The sequence below is a fragment of the Lithobates pipiens genome, unplaced genomic scaffold, assembly GCF_037356315.1.
Source record: "Lithobates pipiens isolate NorthernLeopardFrog02 unplaced genomic scaffold, aLitPip1_a1.2 Scaffold_19, whole genome shotgun sequence".
Taxonomy (NCBI): Eukaryota; Metazoa; Chordata; class Amphibia; order Anura; family Ranidae; genus Lithobates; species Lithobates pipiens.
The window spans coordinates 120,311,170-120,330,245 of NW_027507764.1; the positions used below are offsets into that span (position 1 = coordinate 120,311,170).

Sequence of the window (19,076 nt, forward strand, 5' to 3'; positions counted from 1 at the left end):
CCCAATCTGTACTGTATGGTATACAATGTGATGTTTTAATGTCTTTTTTAACATGTATTCTAATAAAATTTGGTAAGTTCTCAAAGGAATCACAAAGGCACATTTGAAGTCCTGATTTGTCCTTCTGTTGTGCTTTTGTTAAAGTGGTTGTTAACCCACTTTAATAAAATGCTCCTATCCCCTCTTGAAAATTACAATAAGTACCCCTGTGCCTGTGTTATATAATAAATATGCTTATCTGTACCGCTAACACATCGGCTCACGGCGCTCAGGTGCCTCATCTCTCCTCCCTCTTTACCGGCTGACAGGTCCATCGGGGGGGCAATGCCACTGATGTTAGAGAGAATAGGAGCATTTTATACTTAATATGAGGGCGGACCTAAAATGAGCAGACAGGCGGGGAGGGAGGGGGAGGGCACAGGAACAGAGAGGAGACAGATAGCAGGCTGCGGATGATGGAGGCACGTAAACTGACCAAGGTGTCAGGACTCAGCAGCCATGATACACCGTGGTCAGTTTACAAAGGGGAGCATATAGCCAGGCAGGATCAGACAGGTATTTTTAGGTGTTACAGGGGTCCAAATGATACAGCACAAGCACTTTGATGTAAAACATGCTTTAACCGCTTGATGACCAGCCGACGTCATTAAACTGCAGCAGGTTGGCAAGGCTGTGTGAATTGCCATAGGTGTACATTGGCTGCTTTAGGAGCCATAGGGGTCACAGCGCAATGCTGGAGCTGATGCATGTGGCCGGCGGCTGCTATGTCCACCGACCACCCGTGATCACTCCACAGAGAGCCAGAACGGGGATCTGTGTATATAAACAAACAGATCCCCATTCTGACAGGGAAGTAGAGAAAGATCTGCTGTTCCTAGTGATCGGGAACAGCTATCTCTCGACTCCTCCAATCAGCCCCTAGTTAGAAACACCTTCCTAGGGAACACTTAACCCCTTGATTGCCCCCTGGTGTTAACCCCTTCCCTGCCAGTGACATTTCTACAGTAATCAGTGGATCAAATGTCACTGGTCCCAAAAAAAGTGTCAAAAAATCTGTCCGCCGCAATGTTGCAGTACTGCTAAAAATTCCAGATCGCTGCCATTACTAGTAAAAATAAATAAATAATAAAAATGCCATAAATCTATCCCCTATTTTGTAGACGCTATAACTTTTGCGCAAACCAATCAATAGCAAGCCTTTTGTGATGGGGCTCGCTCCTTTGAATGGACATTGTCCATTCACACACATTCAGCCGTAGCACAGAGCTCTGAAGAATCGGCACGCGTATTCCATTTCTTCAAAGCTTTTTTTTTTTTTTTTGTAATTATAAGCTTACCTGTAGGTACAAGTGTCCAATGGAAGTTGATTAGGACTTTAAAACCTACATATATTTAAAATTGAGGACAAGGGACATTACTTCCCTTCAGTAAGATGTGTTCCCTTTGTGCTGTGTCCTTGTTCAACAGCAATCTCCTGGGTTAATAGAATTAAGGGAGTTGTCCAGCTCCTCCGTTCACAAAAGCTGTACTATAGCTCCTATGAATGAAACAAGATCTGTGAATAGAGGAAAAGGGGATGGTTAAAAGGTCCATCCTCTACATTCATATATTATGTTTCATTCATAGGAGCTGTGATACGGCCTCTGTGAATGGATCTTCACCTTCAGGGGAGACTTCCCTCCTCTCCACCTCCCTCCCCTCCACTGTTGATCACAATCATCATGGTGGCATGAGATCTCAGCGGGACAATGCTGGATTGGCGAGTATAAGAAATGTGCTGCCCAGTAAGCGTGGGGCTGTTGAGGGATAAAGGTGGCCAAAGAGCCTCTACAATGTGGTATTAAACTGGTTTTACCACTTGTACCTACAATCAAGCCTATAGTAAGGCATACCTGTAGGAACTGTGAATATCTCCTAAACTTGTACAGTTCATGCATCCGGTGACTTAAAGAGCCAGTAAACCCTGGTAGGTTTTACTTCCTCTTTATTTCCCTGCAAAGGTAAAACATAATGGGCTACTATGCATCACATAGTAGCCCATTATGTGTCACGTACCTGAAACCGAAGCTTTCGCTGTCGCTGTTGTCCCCACGAGAAGGGAGCTTTCGTCTTCGCCCCTCTTCCTTCTGGGGCTGCGAACTCTGGCACTGTGACTGGCCGGAGTCGCGTAACGTCACTTCCACGCATTCACGCGGGAGCCGCCAGTCACGGCATGACCCCTATTAGAAACGGCACGATGTACCCATTCTAAAGTGCGCATGCATGGCTTCTTTGTAAATATCTCCCAAACCGTGGAGGTTTAGGAGTTGTTTCAAGCACCTACAGGTAAGCCTTAATATAGGCTTACCTGGAGATAAAAGTGGTTGTACAGGGTGTACAACCACTTTAACCGGCACATGTGCTCTGAAGGTCTGGCATACAGTGCGAACCTTTAGAGCCCGTGCCGTAAATGGCGGCTCCCGCACGCATGCACCGGAGGACATGAACATGGAAGGAAGATCGGGGCAATATGTCAGCCCTCTCAGTGGTGACAGCACAGCGCTGGAGGGCTTTGTTTTAAGGTAAGTCTCATCAGTATACATCGCATACTAGCACATTATGACACTGCCTTACAGAGGAATTCTTTCTTTTCTTTTTTTTTTTTTTTCAACAACTGTGGTTTACTACCGCTTTAAGTTCCATTTGAAGCAATACAGTTTTGTATTTGTTTTGTTGTTGTTTTTTTGTATGTAGTGTCAGTTTTCTGCATGTTCAGTATAAATATGCAGTATTTGCATTTTTTTATCTTTTAAAATAATTTTTATTAAACAATTAGTCACACTGCACAGATAAGCTGAATGTTTTTGCAAGCATTTTTTTGATTTAGACGTTTTTTTTGAGTGCACACGTCTGTTCACAAAGAACATTACAAAGGTTATCACTCTCTAAAATACTGCTAAATTCAAGATGGCAATAAATGTGTTTCAGTGATGTGTGTGTTAATGTATGCAGGTAGGAATAGTGTGTGGTAGTGATAAAATAATGCTTTGTAATATAAAATGATTCATGACAAAATAAGGCTTTCAGCAGTTACAGTATACCTGTTGACTTCACGTGAAAGCATAAAGACTCCATATCTTAGAAATATTGTTAGTCAATTAAATATTTTTAGGAGAAAACTTTAATGAGATAAAATAACTCCCCTATCCTCTTTATATAATACTCTTTATCTACAGAGAGGCATCTCTGCTGTCCTGTAGACCCATTACAGGCTTGTTAGTGGTCTTAATTCCAGAATCTTTGTGTGGTCTCCTGGTTACCTGATTCATACTGAATGTCCGTTTTCTTTCAAACTACGGTAGTGACATCAATTTAGTGACCACGTGCAGCCCAGGCTAATGACAAAATACTCCTAACTATTAGCCCGTTATTTATTAGCCAGGGCTTGAAAGATGCATTCTTGTACCTTGTAAGTGAAAGAAATGTGTTTCTCATTTACACAAGCCTGGAGTCTTCTAAGGAGACAGCATGGACAACTCACAGCAGGGAGAGTTGCCATTTCGTGTTGCAGCTTACCTATTATCCAAAATATAAATGTGCTGATGGCCCCTCAGTAATGGCCCTGCCAGTGCAGATGGACCAAGTCTCAAGCTGAGTGAAACTGATTTGCTCTGACTAATATGCTCACTACCAAAGAGTTATGTGGCAAATGAGATGCTTCTTCTATTTCATGGCTTTCGGTGGGAGCATTACAGTCATCTGAATGGCTTCCTGTTTGTCACCTAGAAGACTCGTACCAGAGTCTGGCCTTATATTCCTATCAGCAATAGTTTATTTTCACCCCTCATTTGTGCTGTTTGCAGGATTTTAATAAAAGTGGAAGATTGCAGGAAACAATAGATATACTACTCAATCAAATAGTGCAAGGCACAAAGGGCTATATTGAAAGAGCAGTAACCCTTTATAGCCAAGCCATTTGCTGCAATCAGAATTTGTATAAAATTGATTGAGTGCTAAAATGCTAGATATATATATATATATATATATATATATATATATATATATATATATATATATATATATATATATATATTTTTTTAGCATGTTCTTATCAGTTTTATAAAAAAAAATAAGACGCTGCTGAAATTTGACTGCTTTCTTCTTCATTACTTTGGAAAGATTTGTTTCTATTTCGTCTTTCTCAAATTATTAAAGTGAACCCATCCTAGCCCAAACAGTACCTACTGTAGGAGTGCAGGCACCAAAGGAAGTCTGTTTATCATCCCATCAATCCATTCGGAAACCCCTTGGATCCTAGGCTAAAGTTATACGCAATGCTTTATCACAACCAGGTTGAAATAATCCCGGTCCCTCCTTGTTCTGAGCCCCACACCACTATTAAGAAGTTTAATTTTGGGAACCTGTACTGCCCACTGAGTAGAGCTCATTCTGGCCAAAATGAGAATCACAATTTTTTTTACTTTGAATAAAAAGATCGTGATTCTCTCATGATTCTCGTGGTGTAAAATCTTTCACATTATACACAAAAAACTTTCACAAAAATTTTTACTGGGTAGATTTTTATTTAAATTCATTAAAGTGTAGTTCTTTCCCATAAAATAACATTTGAACGACTGCTGTGCAAACGCAGTGTGACATAAAATATTGCAATAACCACCATTATTATTATTATTACTACTACAAAAAAAATATATATAAGTGAAATATGGTGGAGATTCAATGATGTTTTGGGGTTGTTTTGCTGCCTCTGGCACTGGGTGCCTTGAATGTGTGCAAGGCATCATGAAATCTGAGGATTACCAAAGGATTTTTGGTCGCACTGTAGAGCCCAGTGTCAGAAAGCTGGGTTTGCGTCTGAGATCTTGAGTCTTCAGGCAGGACAATGACACCAAATATATGACAAAAAGCACCCAGCAATGGATGGCAACAAAGCGCTGGAGAGTTCTAAAGTGGCCAGCAATGAGTCCAGAACTAAATCCCATTGAACACCTGTGGAGAGATCTTAAAATTGCTATTGGGAAAAGGCACCCTTCCAATAAAAGAGACCTGGAGCAGTTTGCAAAGGAAGAGTGGTCCAAAATTCCGGATGAGAGGTGCAAGAAGCTTCTTGAATGGTTATAGGAAGCGACTGATTTCATTTTTTTTTTTCCAAAGGGTGTGAAACCAAATATTAAGTTAAGGGTGCCAAGACTTTTGGTCAGCCCATTTTTGGAATTTTATGTGACATTATGTCCAATTTGCCTTTTTCCCATCCTTTTTTTGTTTTGTTCCAATACACCCAAAGGGAATAAACGTGTACAGCAAAACATGTGTTATTGCAACACTTTTCTGTGAGAAATACTTGATTTTCTGGAAAAAATTCTGGGGTGCCAACAATTTCGGCCATGACTGTGTGTGTATGTATGTGTGTGTGTGTGTGTATATATATATATATATATATATATATATATATATATATATATATATTATACTACGCATACTAGGTGTGCAGAGTGGCCACCCTGCCTCAGTATATCTATGGCGGGCGGTCCGCAAGTGGTTAATATTTTTCCTACCACCCCCACTGCTGCCCAGAACCCTACCAGTCAACTACAGCAGGGGTTCTCAACCTCAGGCCTCAAGTAACCCCCAACGCGCAATGTTTTTAGGTTTTCCTTTACTTTGCACAGCTGATTTAAATCACATTCAATGACATGGTATTGATAAAAGCTATTTTATCTAAGGGAAGTTCCCAAAACATGTTGGGGGTACTTGAACACTGAGGTTGAGAACCACTGAGCTACAGGAATACAATCAGACAGTGTTGCTTGGCTTTTTCTTACTGTAGCCTCAAACCAACATTTTCTATGGTTTTCCAAGACAAAACTATATCTGCATGTTTCAGCTTATAGTTTAAATTCTTGGCCTTCTGAAGGTGGGCCATCATGTTTCTCTGGGGAAACAAAAGCCCAAACAGTTCTGCAATCAGAGCTACTAGTGAGCAGTGTTGCCATAACTGATCCTCATAGTCTTCAAGTTGACAGGCCCTTGCCGATCGGTAGAGTCTGGCATGTCTGTTGGACTTCCACTTTTATAGTAACAATAGAAAACCATTTTTTAAGAGAAAACAAGAAAGGTAATTTTGTGAACTGCTTTTTGTATTCAGGAAGCATTGCAATTGTGTTAAAATCAGCAGTTTTAATGAATATACCTAATTTCAGACTCAATCATTTTCTCCAATCCCTTGAAATCAGATTGTGTTCCCTGTATATGGGTTAAGGTTCTAAAACACCTTGCTTTTAATCAAGGATGGTTGAGTGGCTAATATTTAGTCCTTGTATTGTTGGGGTTCTTGCTTAAATCCTATATTACCCTACCGAGTATGCATGTTCCTGATGTATTTGTGGGGGGGGGGGGGGGGGGGGGCGTTTAATCCACTGGTTTTCTTTCCACAGTCAAAAAGCAAGCTTACAAGTAGACTAGTTTGCTTTCATCCAAATTAGCCCAGCTTTTGTGTGCCTGTGTGTAATGCCTAGTACACTTGATCAGAAAGTCGGACAAAAAAATACAGATTTCAAAGCGATCGTTCAATATTCTGATCTAATTAGTACACAGCTTTAGAAAAACCAATCACGACAGTTCATGCAAAATTATTCAAATCAAAAATCACGGAACATTTTATTTTCCTTTTAATCAGTATAGTATTTATCCGCAAAATACCGAAGATCAAGACCACGCATGCTCAGAAACAAAATAATACATTACAGTACAATACATTATAACACTTCCCAAGTTGTGTTCTGTCGTATGAGAATTTTAATAACTTGACCTTAACCAATAACCTATTGGTTTTCAATATGAAAACAAAAAACTAACAAATGATCATTTGTTCAATATTCTCATTGTGTGTAAGAGGCTTATGCCTGTGGTAGGGATTGTAAGCTCCTTTTGTAGAACTGGAATCATGTGAAGAGTTTAGTATTCTTTGTAAACAACTGTAGTACTTACCAGCACTATATAAATAAAATACATTAATAAATGTAAAGGGTAAAAGCACAAAATTACAGCTTTACAGTCCATGCAGTAGCCATGAAATGTTTGGCGGTGTGGAACTTTAAAGGCAATGGATTCTACTATAAACGCGAGGCAATGAGCCAATTAAAATGATTCACTTTTTAACTCAGGGAAATCACTGGTGCTTGGCACTAAGTGAAATGAATCGTGAAATTCCAATAATTACATTTTTTGTTTGTCAAACTATTCATATTTATAAAGGGGAAAAGCATACAGTAAAGCCTTCGCAGATATGTTAATAGATGTGGACACAGCTGAAAGAACTTGACATATGCAAATCTAAAAGAGAAAAAATAATAATAATTCAGCCATGTATTATTCAACACACACGCAAAATAATGTTTAGTGTAGTGTATTTAAATAGAATGAATGAACAAGCATTACAGTCTTACAACCAAATTTAAAATCTTCTAAATTAAGCCTATTTTACTATAACATTAACTGTACTTCTCGGTCAATGCTATTTTCTTTTTGATTATTTTGATTATTTTTTGGGGTTTTGACCTTCAGCAATTAGTGGCATATTTCTTATGACTGGATATTGCTTAGTTTCAGGGTTTTAAGGTTAGTCATAGTAAGGATCAACAATACTGACAGCTGATCACATGGTAAGGGACCGGGGACGGCCTCACGGAAATTCAGGTCCACGCTGTAGCTGTCATTCGGCTATAGTGTGGTTAAAATCCAGTAATACACTGCCTCGCTCTGCGCATGCTCAGTTGCTCTCAATTTTTAGGCACTGTAGAGTTTGTAGAGTCTGATCTGATGACAGCCTTAAAACTGATTTAAACCCCCCCTTTCCTTTACAGCCAAGGACGTTGCTTCTGTTTAATCTGCAACTGCCATGGGGCTGCACATGTGCTCTGTTATGACTTCAGGCATTTGATGGTTTGACAGTTTGGATGAGAACACATTAGCAATTCCGGAATTCCAGGAATGTAACTTTTTTTTTTTAACCATTAAATTGATGGGTTTAGTTCCACTTTATAACTTAACTGCTGTTCAGGGGCTCTGGGCTTCAACAAAATGGCAGCCTCCAGCAAGTACAGGGGCCATGCTGGAGGCAATTTACAACACACACTAATTTTGGTAGCATAATTATTAATGCGAAATGTGTGTTCCTTGCTAAAGAACATTATTTTTTATCAAGTTATTGAGCTGTTATGGGTAACATTCAGCTTTAACCACTTCCCATCCCGCCCATAGTCATATGACGTCCGCAGAGGGGATCGCTTATCGCGGGCGGGCATCATATGACATCATCCTCTTCCCGCTGGCATAGGGGTGTGCCGCATCACCAAGGAGCTAATGCACGTGCCCAGCGGCCACGATGTTTGCTGGGCACCTGCGATCCCTCGTGACAGAACAGGAACGTGGATCTGTGTGTGTAAACACACAGATCCACATCCTGTCAGGGGAGAGGAGACAGAGCGTGTATTCCTACCCTGTTTCCCCAAAAATAAAACCTAGCGTGATTGTCAGTGATGGCTGCAATGTAAACCCTACCCCCCAAATAAGCCCTACCCTGCAAATAAGACCTACAAAGACTTTAACTAGGGCTTATTTGGTAGGGTAGGGCTTATATTGCAGCCAACACCGACAATCACGCCAGGTCTTATTTTTGGGGAAACAGGGTAGTATATAGGAACACCAATCGGTCTTCTCCTCCAGTCAGTCCCATCCCCCCACAGTTAAAACACACAGTAAGGGAGCACATTTAACCCCTTGATCGCCCCCTAGTGTTAACCCCTTCCCTGCCAGTGACATTTATACAGTAATCAGTGGCTATTTATAGCATTGATCACTGTATAAATGTCAATGTTTTAAAAAAAAGTGTCAAGTGTCCGATCTGTCTGCCGCAATGTCGCAGTCACCGCCATTACTAGTAAAAAAAAATCCATAAATAACCTATTTTGTAGGCGCTATAACTTTTGTGCAAACCAATCAATATACACTTATTGTGTGCTTTTTTTTTTTTTACCAAAAATATGTAGAAGAATACATATTGGCCAAAACTGAGGAAAAAATTAATTTGGGTACAGTGTTGCATGAACACGCAATTGTCATTAAAGTGTGACAGAGCTGCAAGCTGAAAATTGGCCTGGGAAGGAAGGGGGTGAAAGTGCCCTGTATGAAGTGGTTAATGCTTTCCTGAGACCAATCTCGATCCAGCTCTGTGCCTGAAAGCAGTGGCGTGCTCCCTCTCTCCTCACGAGACATGGAGCCTTTGGCTCTTACTGCTTCCATTACAGCCTGTCAAGAGGGAGTGGGGGAGAGGCCGCTCTGTGCTGTGTGCATAAATGGACACACAGAGTCTTGGGATCGAGCCCACATCAGTGCCCCTATAGAAAGCAGCTTGCTATGATGGTATTGTAAAGAGTGGAAGGGCCTGGAGCACTGATGGGATCCCCAGAAAAGGATGATCGTGCTTCTGTGTGCAAAACCATTGCAAAGAGCAGGCAAATATAATATGTATGTATGTTTTTCTTTTTAATTCCTTTACAATCACTTTAAATGTCTATACCAGGTAAGATTAAGGCTTGCTATACATTATACAATGTTCTTGTACAATTTTCCTTTAGTTTAACCAAAACCATATAACGTTAGGTCAAACCTAAACACTTTCAATTTGTATGCAATCAGGCAGGCCCTTGCTCTACATAGTTGAATGTAAATCTGAAGGAAATTGAACAAGAAAATTGTGTGATGTATGGCCAGCTTAAGGATGTTAAGTCTGGAACGCATCATCTGGTATGATCTGTAGATTTAAGTTGTGAATAAGATATTATTTTGGACAATGGCTGTGGGATGCAGAATTATTGGCTAAGCACATCCTTTGGAGCTGGCGGAGAGATCTTTTAGGCAAAGAAGCCATATAATAATATACTAGCCCTTAGACCATGGGTGCTCAGCCTGTTGCCCTCCAGCTGTTGCAGAACTACAAGTCCCATCATGGCTTTGCAAGGAGCCATGCTTGCAACTGTCAGTGGCTTGTAGTTCCGAAACAGCTGGAGGGCCACAGACCGAGCACTCATGCCTTTAGACCTCTGTTCACATGGTACTATTGGCAAAACTTCTCTTTTGATATTCAATAGCCTTAACAGTCCACTTAATCAGGAAAAAAAAGATTTGCCATTTGCACTCTAGAGGGGATTTTTAAGGGAAGACTTGCATCTATTTCCAGAGATGATTTCTAATTTGTTGCTACTTGTTTAATGTGAAGAATTCTGGCCAGAGAGGTGATCAAAAAGTGGGTCTTTCCTTACAAATCTATAATTCACATGACTCAATCAGGCGCACTGTATGTGTGCTTTATAAGAGCTTTATCGAATTAGATTATTATGTATAGTAGAACTTGGAAGGGATTGCCTGCTTCTGATTGTGATTTAAGTGCAGTACTAGAATCACTGAAGAAATGTAATCAAGCCAGGTAGCTGCACTCTATACTGTACTGTTGGCCAGTTGACTCTAGACAGGCTGAATTGAAACGAAAGCACAGAAAGGGTAAACGAAGAAAGCAGTAAGGGGTTGTATTTACAAAGTTGTGTGGTGCCCAGGGCCGGACTTACTATTGGGCTTGACTGGGCTCAAGCCCAGGGGCCCCGCCCAATAGGGGGCCCCGCAGCCCTGCCAAGATACATAGCTGAACCTGTCACTCAGAGGGACACTGTCAGCTGCTAGGAGATTTGGAACAGCGAGAGAAGCGGGGGCGGGGCTGTGCTGTGAACAGTAGGCTGAGGGGCTGAGGAAATATGTAACAGCGAGGGCTGGAGGAGCAAGTCTGTGTATTGTGCAGCAGACGGAGTGTAACTCCCCTCCCCCTCTCCAGCCCGCCACATTTGACTACACAGATGCTGAATGGGGGAGCTGGGAGGGAGATACCCAGCACCTGAAGCCCCAGGAGGACATAGCAGAGGAAGGTATGACTATAGGAAGATCCTGCAGCACTGAGCACACATCATTCTGGCTGAATGGGAAGAAGATGGTGGGGAGCCCTGCACAGTCACATGCAATGCTGGCCGGACAGTGTCTTCCAGAAATGTGTCTTTAGACAGTGCAAAGTTACTGATCAGCCCCTCCCTCTGTAATCTTTGTTTTTTCTTTATAGCTGCACACTGTGATCAGATTTCTGGAAGACCCTGCAGCCCCCCAGCTTTGTGTATTCAGTGAGGGGTCACACTTGGCTGATTGTTAACCATTTCAGCTCAGCTATTTAGCCAGAGCTCTCTATGTGCTGCACAGTTTGATGTTTTTGTGAAGGATTTTGTGCTGATTCAGGCTAGAAGTTTCACAGACCCATTAACTGTTTACTGTCCTCCACTAATCCTGACCAGATCAATGTTTGTAAGAAAAATGTTCTTTTGGAAATGAAATGTGCTGCTGCCTTGTCACTTGGTTGCACTTTTCAAAGAAGAATTACTGACTTGATCTTGCAGAACCGGTTTAAATAGAGTGTCACAGTCCTGCAATACTATATATATGTACACTGAGTTCAACCATATCAGCAGTCTCTGACCATCTCTTGTACCGTGTCTGCAGTCTCTGACCATCCCATGTACCGTGTCTGCAGTCTCTGACCATCCCATGTACCGTGTCTGCAGGCTCTGACCATCTCTTGTACCGTGTCTGCAGTCTCTGATCATCTCTTGTACCGTGTCTGCAGTCTCTGATCATCTCTCTTACCGTGTCTGCAGTCTCTGACCATCCCATGTATCGTGTCTGCAGTCTCTGACCATCCCATGTACCGTGTCTGCAGTCTCTGACCATCCCATGTACCGTGTCTGCAGTCTCTGACCATCCCATGTACCGTGTCTGCAGTCTCTGACCATCCCATGTACCGTGTCTGCAGGCTCTGACCATCTCTTGTACCGTGTCTGCAGGCTCTGACCATCTCTTGTACCGTGTCTGCAGGCTCTGACCATCTCTTGTACCGTGTCTGCAGTCTCTGACCATCTCTTGTACCGTGTCTGTAGTCTCTGACCATCTCTTGTACCGTGTCTGCAGTCTCTGATCCTCTCTTGTTCCCTGTCTGCAGTCTCTGATCCTCTCTTGTTCCCTGTCTGCAGTCTCTGATCCTCTCTTGTTCTTGCTCTTGAGTGATATGAGGTGTATATGTGTGACATAGGCTGCATATGAGTGACATTATACACACATACACAGAAAATGTTCACACATATATTAATGTGTCATGTGGGGGGTCTTGTTGCGTCACCTCCCTGAAATTAGTTTTTGCAGGTTGGGATTAGGGATGAGCTCCGGCGTGTTCATACACTCTATGTGCAGAGCCCGCCAGGAAGTCAGCGCAACGCAGCACACATCGGGGCAATGTCTCACTGCCTGTGATTCGCGCAGCGCTGCACCAACTTCCTGGCGGGCTCTGCACGGGGAGTGTGCGAACACGCTGGAGCTCATCCCTAGTTGGGATGTCTGTGACTGTGAGCCGAGCCAAGTATACTCGGCTACTCTCGGCTCCGCTTGGGACTGCGAGCAGACCCGAGAGCCGCAAAGATACACAGGACTCTGTATCTCTGCGGCGCCATTTTTAAACTTCAAGACTGCAATGACGACAAGGCTGCAAATTACACTGACAAGGCTGCATTGATGGGCATATAAATGTAAGTTTTTTTTCTCAAACTTCCCTCCTAAACTTTGGGCGTGTGTTATACGCCAGTGTGTGTTATACGGTAATGTATAGCAGGTAGGGCCCGAAAGTGGCTCAAGCCCAGGGGCCCCCGACCACCCTAAGTCCTGCCCTGTTGGTGCCAGTTATATTCGTAGTAATTGCTGTAACAATCTTAATGGCTAGTAACACATACATTACTTTGTAAATTGATCTTAAATGTATTTAAAAGTATACTTTAAAGCAGAACTAAAGCTAGCTTTTAGAAGACTGCAAGTAAGCAGCTCTTTATTGCAGAAGAGACATGCTAGGTCTCTTCTACAAAAATACACAACTATCTGCCTGCTTACAATTTTCTATTGAATGTACCCTGAACTGTGCATGTACAGCTCATTGAGCATTCCCAGCACACTGTGGCTGTGCCAGAACGACTTACCCCCCCATGCACATTTCCCCACTGGATAATCAAGAGGCCGAAAACCCAACACCCAGGAAGAAGATGACAGCAGCTGGCGAGCGATGTAACTAACGCTTCACTGAAAGATGGAGGGGTGGGCATATTGAGGATTTTAGTTCCGCTTTAAGGGCTTCCTGTAACAGTTATTGATATGATTAATTCCATTTTATTACCTACAATCAGGGCTATTAGTATCCATAGTTACAAAAACAGCCATCATTCATGACCACGTTCTGCTCAAGGGGTGAGATTTCAACACTGCCTTAAATGACACAAAAAAAGTAGAGCTCTTCTTTGGGATCTTAATACAGGTTACACTTGACTTTTAAGTTTGTAAATATCTAGTATATATTTTTGCTGACTTTTTTTTGTATTCTGTTCTGTTTCTTAGCTGATTCTGTCTTAACTTAATTTTTTATTTATTTTTTCCTCCTACAGAGATTTTAAAAGTAAGAACGTATTGTTGAAAAATGACCTGACGGCAATTTTGGCAGATTTCGGGTTAGCTGTACGATTTGAACCTGGAAAACCTCCTGGTGATACTCATGGGCAGGCAAGTATTCTCCTAATTTCTTAAAGTGTATCTAAAGCCAGTTTTTTTTTTTGGGGGGGGGTTCCCTGTTTTAAATACAGCTGGCAAGGGTTGGAACCACTGTCGGGTTTCATTTGCGTTCTATGTTTTTACTAGGGATATTTACACTCAATTCGTCCTGATGACTAGTGTCACTGGGACTGAAAATAAAAAAAAATCTAAAATTTGGGGTTGTAGGGTTGCAGGAATAGTAATGGTGGAAAATCTTCCAATGAGGGCATTTTTTCTGGATGATTTTGCTCACTTTGGAGAGATCTCCTCTAACTTCCTGTTGTATCTCAAGACAGGAAGGAATTTCTTCCCAATGGGACAAATATTGAAAGGGGTTTTAACTATGACTTAGTCTAGCCGTGCCTAAAAGAAAAAAAAAGAAAGTTTTGGCTTTAGATGTGCAAACTATACTTACCTGAGCCCCCCCCCCCCTCTATCCAGCAACGTACATGAGCAGCTCTCCTGGGTTGGTCTCTCCTCATTGACTCACACAGCAGTGGCAGCCCTTGGCTCCAGCTGCTGTTATTAACAGCCAGTGAGCCAATGAGAGGAGAGTGGGGGGCAGTGGTCAAGTCACGCTGTGTGTGAATGGATAATGTCTGTTTACAGGAGTGTGGTTTGGGAGCGAGCCTGCTTCAGTGCACCAATAGCAGGAGGCTTGCTATGGGGGCAGTCCACAGAGTGGAGGAACCAGGACTGCCAGCGGGAGACCCAAAAAGAAGCGGATTAGGACTGCTCTGTGCAAAACCATTACACAGAGCAGATAAGTAAAACATGTGCCGGCGTATAACATGCACCCCACGTTTAGGAGGGAATTTAAAAGAAAAAAACTTTTAGGAAGGAAGTTTAAGGAAAAAAACTTGCATTTAAATGCCCATCAATGCATCCTTATCAGTGTCATTTGCAGCCTTGCATTGCAGCCTTGTCAGTCATTTGCAGCCTTGTCAGTTGATTGCAGCCTTGTCAGTTGATTGCAGCCTTGTCAGTCGTTTGCAGGCTTGTCAGTGTCTTTGCCATTTTAAAAATGGCGCCGCTGAGATACAGAGCGGATCTACCCAAGAACGGCCGAAAATACCTGAAAGCCGCCGAGAGTGGCATAGAAGGTTAGGAACGGCGGGGGATCAGCGTATAACACGCACCCCTGATTTCCCCCTGATTTTAGGGGGAAATAAGTGCGTGTTATAGGCCGATAAATACAGTGTTTGCTATACTAAAAAGATTTCCTTTTACTTCCTGTTGCATCTACAGTACAGAAAGTAAAGGGAAATCTCCCCATGACAAATGGGGGGGAGGTCTTGGCTGTTTATGTGCTTTATTTTTTAACTTTCACTAGATGTATTTTTCCAATCCATTTCCTATGCAATGTGATGGAAAACTTTGCCATATTTTATCTAGGTTGGAACGAGGAGGTATATGGCTCCAGAGGTGCTAGAAGGAGCAATAAACTTCCAGCGAGATGCCTTTCTCAGGATAGACATGTACGCCATGGGGCTCGTTCTGTGGGAGATTGTAGCTAGATGTACAGCTGTCGATGGTAAGTTTTTAATGCCCCTAGAGATATCTTAGGCTAACATTTGCTTACAAGATGTTGTGGCATACATTGTATATGACTTACTGAAACTGGAGAGTGCAAAATCTGGTGCAGCTCTGCATAGAAACCAATCGGCTTCCATGTTTTTTTTTTATCAATGCTTAATTGAACAAACTGAAGTTATCAGCTGATTGGCTACCATACACAGCTGCACCAGATTTTGCACTCTCTGGCTTTATTAAATCTACCCCAAAGTGTCACTAAGCCCACATTCAAACTGAGGGCAGATTTGGAATCGTGCAAATTCAGCTGAACTCACACGATTTCAAACCGGCATTTCAGTGCGAGTTCGGGGGCGTTTTGATAGACATCTGTGTGGGTTCATGGACAGATGTCTGTTGAAATCAAGCCCAAAGTCTCCAAAAGTAGTGCAGAAACTACTTGAGAATTGGTTTGGCACCGTAAAATTGGCATTGCACCGATTTAGACGGTGCCATTGCCAGAAAATAGGCTCTGATTTGGCATGCAATTTGACATGTCAAATCACATGCCAAATTGGACAATGTGAACGTGGGCTAATGGCAAAAATGTGGTTTTTTTAGTTTGGGATTGAGTGGAGAGGCATTAGAACATCTGTCTGTTTTTATTGCTGCCTGTGACTTGTTGGGGAGATTCAAGGCTCGGTGCATACTGCTGCAACACCAACGTGATTCGACTCTCCCTGTGACTTTGCCTTGCAGCTTCCTTACCACTTGGATGGTATTTAGGACTTGTAAAAAGTCTGAAATCCACCCAAGTCGGACCAAAGTAGTGCAGGAACCTTTTCTAAAGTCAGAGTGACTTGTGTAGTATCAGTTAAGACGCCTCTCATAGGAAAACATTACATTTGACATGTCATGCAACTTACGGTCTCACAAGTCGGAGCAGTGTGAACCAAACCTAGATCCAAAATCCTCTGAATACAGAAAAAGGCACATTTTCTTTTTCACCTAGTCAGAGAATTATGTAAATAATAAAATGATTCGGTTAGGGTGAAAGGTCAGATTTGTGTCAAAATCATATTTTGTATGTAAGGATTAAAGAAAAAACAAAAAACTTGGTGTTTTAGGCTAGGTTCACACTATTGCGATGCGGGAACGCCGCGAATCCGCGGCGTTTTCCCGCATCGCTCACCTCCCGCCGGCAGTTCACACTGCCCTATGCGGACGGCTGGGGGTGTCAATGTTATGTTAATGACACCCCCAGATCCGTCGGCATATCGCAGTGCGATCTGCCGACTCGCACAGGAATCGGATCGCATGGTGTGAACCCCCATGCGATCCGATTCCGTTGCGGACCCAAAAAAGGGTCCTGTGCGAGTTTGCTGCGGGACAGCTGCGAGTTCAGCCATACTATCTGTATGGCTGAACTCGCAGTGCTACGGAGATCGGATGTGATTTGCTGTGCGAATCGCATCCGGTTCTCCCCCCGCAGCGGTGTGAACCCAGCCTTAGTGTGTTTAGGTGGGATGAAAAAAACAGCCCTACTAAAACAAAACGCAAATATACACGCGTGATATCGCCGCAAACAGCATTAGTAGGAGAATTTTATTTTGTTTTGTTTTTGGTGGGGGGTCATGGTAATGGCAAGAGATGTATACAGCCAAAGTTTAAAAAAGATATTGATATGTACAACTTTACTAACGTGTCAACGTTGAAAAACTGCATTCAAGCATAAAGATTTTTATTTTTTTGCCTTCAGGCATTAAGGGGATAAAAAAAGAAAAAAATTGCCTCGAAGCAGACAGAGGGATAAAGAGTAAAGTTTATTTCCTAGCTGGAGTTCAGATTTAAGGCAAGAAGACTTGTCTCGGTGTTCCTCCTTAGAAATGTTCTCGACTCTTCTACTGGTCTTTTAGTGTAATACTGCTTCTGCCACGTATTGTACATTATTTTCAATAATAATTAATACATGTGTTTTAATATGTCTGCCTTATCTGCATTGATATAAGTATAAAGAAAAGTAGATAAAATACAAATATCTCTCATGAATTTTTACATTCTAAAATTCACAGTTTAATAAATTGTTATTAAAGCTAAAATGTCACCATAAAAAAGAGCAAAAGTTCTTTTATAGCTTTAGTAAGCCCACCTACCTGTAATAAAGTACCGTATTTATCGGTGTATAACACACGCTGGCGTATAACACGCACCCCAAGATTAGGGGGGAATTTTAAAAAAACTTTTAGGAGGGAAGTTTAGGAAGGAAAAAAACTTACATTTAAATGCCGTATCAGTGTCCATTGCAGTATTTTCATTGCAGCATTGTCAGTGCAGCCTTGCCCCCAGTGTCCATCGCTTGGACGATTTAAAATTGGTGGGGGGGGCGCAGGGCCCCCTTTCCCCAAAGCACCCCCCCATGTTGAGGGCACGCGGCCTGGTATGGCTCAGGAGGGTGGGGGCAGCTCGCTCATCCCCACCCCCTTTCCTGACCGGCCGGGCTGCATGCTCGGATAAGGGTCTGCTATGGACCTTGGGGGAACCCCCACGCCGTTTTTTCGACGTAGGGCTTCCCCTTTAAGTCCATACCAGGTGACGGGGCTCGCGAGGTGTCAATCTCTCCGATGGAGGCAGTGACATTGACTTCCTGCGCTAGTCCCATCTACCTGGAGTCACATTCAAAATGAACAGACTTTTCTCCGTGTGTGGGCAAGTCTGTTAATTTCAAAAGTCCGGCGGACTAGCACACAGACGGGGGGATTGTCTGCTGGACTGCCGAGTCCAGCAGACAATTTTGAGTCAAAACTTCTTTCTAAGTCCGCCGGACTTTTGGAAAGAAAAAGTCAGCCGGAGCCCACACACAGGCGGATTGTCTGGCGGACACAGGTCCGCCGGATAGTCCGATCGTTTGTTCGCGGCATTAGTGTACTTAGAAGTTATTTGATGAAAATAAACTATTATCACTTTTAATTCCCAAAGCAATCTTAATTTACAGAATTTACTTAGCGCTGTACTTCTTTTTTTTCTATTTTTTTTTTTTTTTTTTTTATGGCTGAACTTCAGTTTTAAGCATAAAAAAAAATCTGGGTTTGTGTGGGGCCTGTTTATTGAGTATATGTTACTGCTTCATTTTCCAGGGCCCGTTGATGAGTATATGTTACCATTTGAAGAAGAGATCGGTCAGCATCCTTCTTTAGAAGACTTACAGGAAGTAGTGGTGCACAAGAAGATGCGCCCTGTATTTAAAGACCACTGGTTAAAACATCCAGTAAGTGCCACTTAATTTTATTTCATTAAAATATTCTCAGCCTACTTTGGCTTTATCAACAAAAACAAATTTATCTTCCCTCTGTTCTCATTTTATGTTTCAATCATTTTTATTGTTTTCAGAATTACGGTAAAACATAACATAATACAAAAAAGAGTGCAGAAGTTTTCAATGATGACATGCATTAAGGGTAAAGAGTTTAAGACAGGAATCCATGGAAGACCACAATTGGGTGTCAGGAACTGACCCAAAGTAGATAACTATGAGAAAACTTGTATTGCAAAACATGCGCGGTTATAGTCCAAAAAGAGGCCAGGCAACCAATGAGCCTTTCATCAGTCCAACCTTGTACATTCAATGAAGGAGCAAGCAAGACAGGGTTTCAGGCATGCATGCGCCCCGCTCGCCCTACTCCCTTGTGATTGGACACAGCGGGAGTTCACCTGCAGATCCTGGCCAAAGATTCATGCCTGGCACCTGCTGATCTGCAGTATCGAATCACAGCCTAGAGCCCTGTGTTGATAAACAACATAGGGCTCTATACAGAAGGAAGAACTGCTTTGTTTCTTTTCCTTGTAAAGCAGGG

The 19,076-nt window shown here is 42.4% G+C and overlaps 1 protein-coding gene across 1 annotated transcript in view; it reads left to right on the forward strand.

The window, feature by feature from the left end:
* The window catches only part of ACVR2B (activin A receptor type 2B), a 249,148-nt gene that overhangs the window by 221,528 nt on the left and 8,544 nt on the right, over nucleotides 1–19,076 (forward strand). The window contains exons 8-10 of the mRNA XM_077491193.1: nucleotides 13,569–13,683; nucleotides 15,109–15,247; nucleotides 18,360–18,490. Of these exons, the coding sequence (XP_077347319.1) occupies nucleotides 13,569–13,683; nucleotides 15,109–15,247; nucleotides 18,360–18,490 (385 nt within the window). The remainder of the gene's footprint in view (nucleotides 1–13,568; nucleotides 13,684–15,108; nucleotides 15,248–18,359; nucleotides 18,491–19,076) is intronic.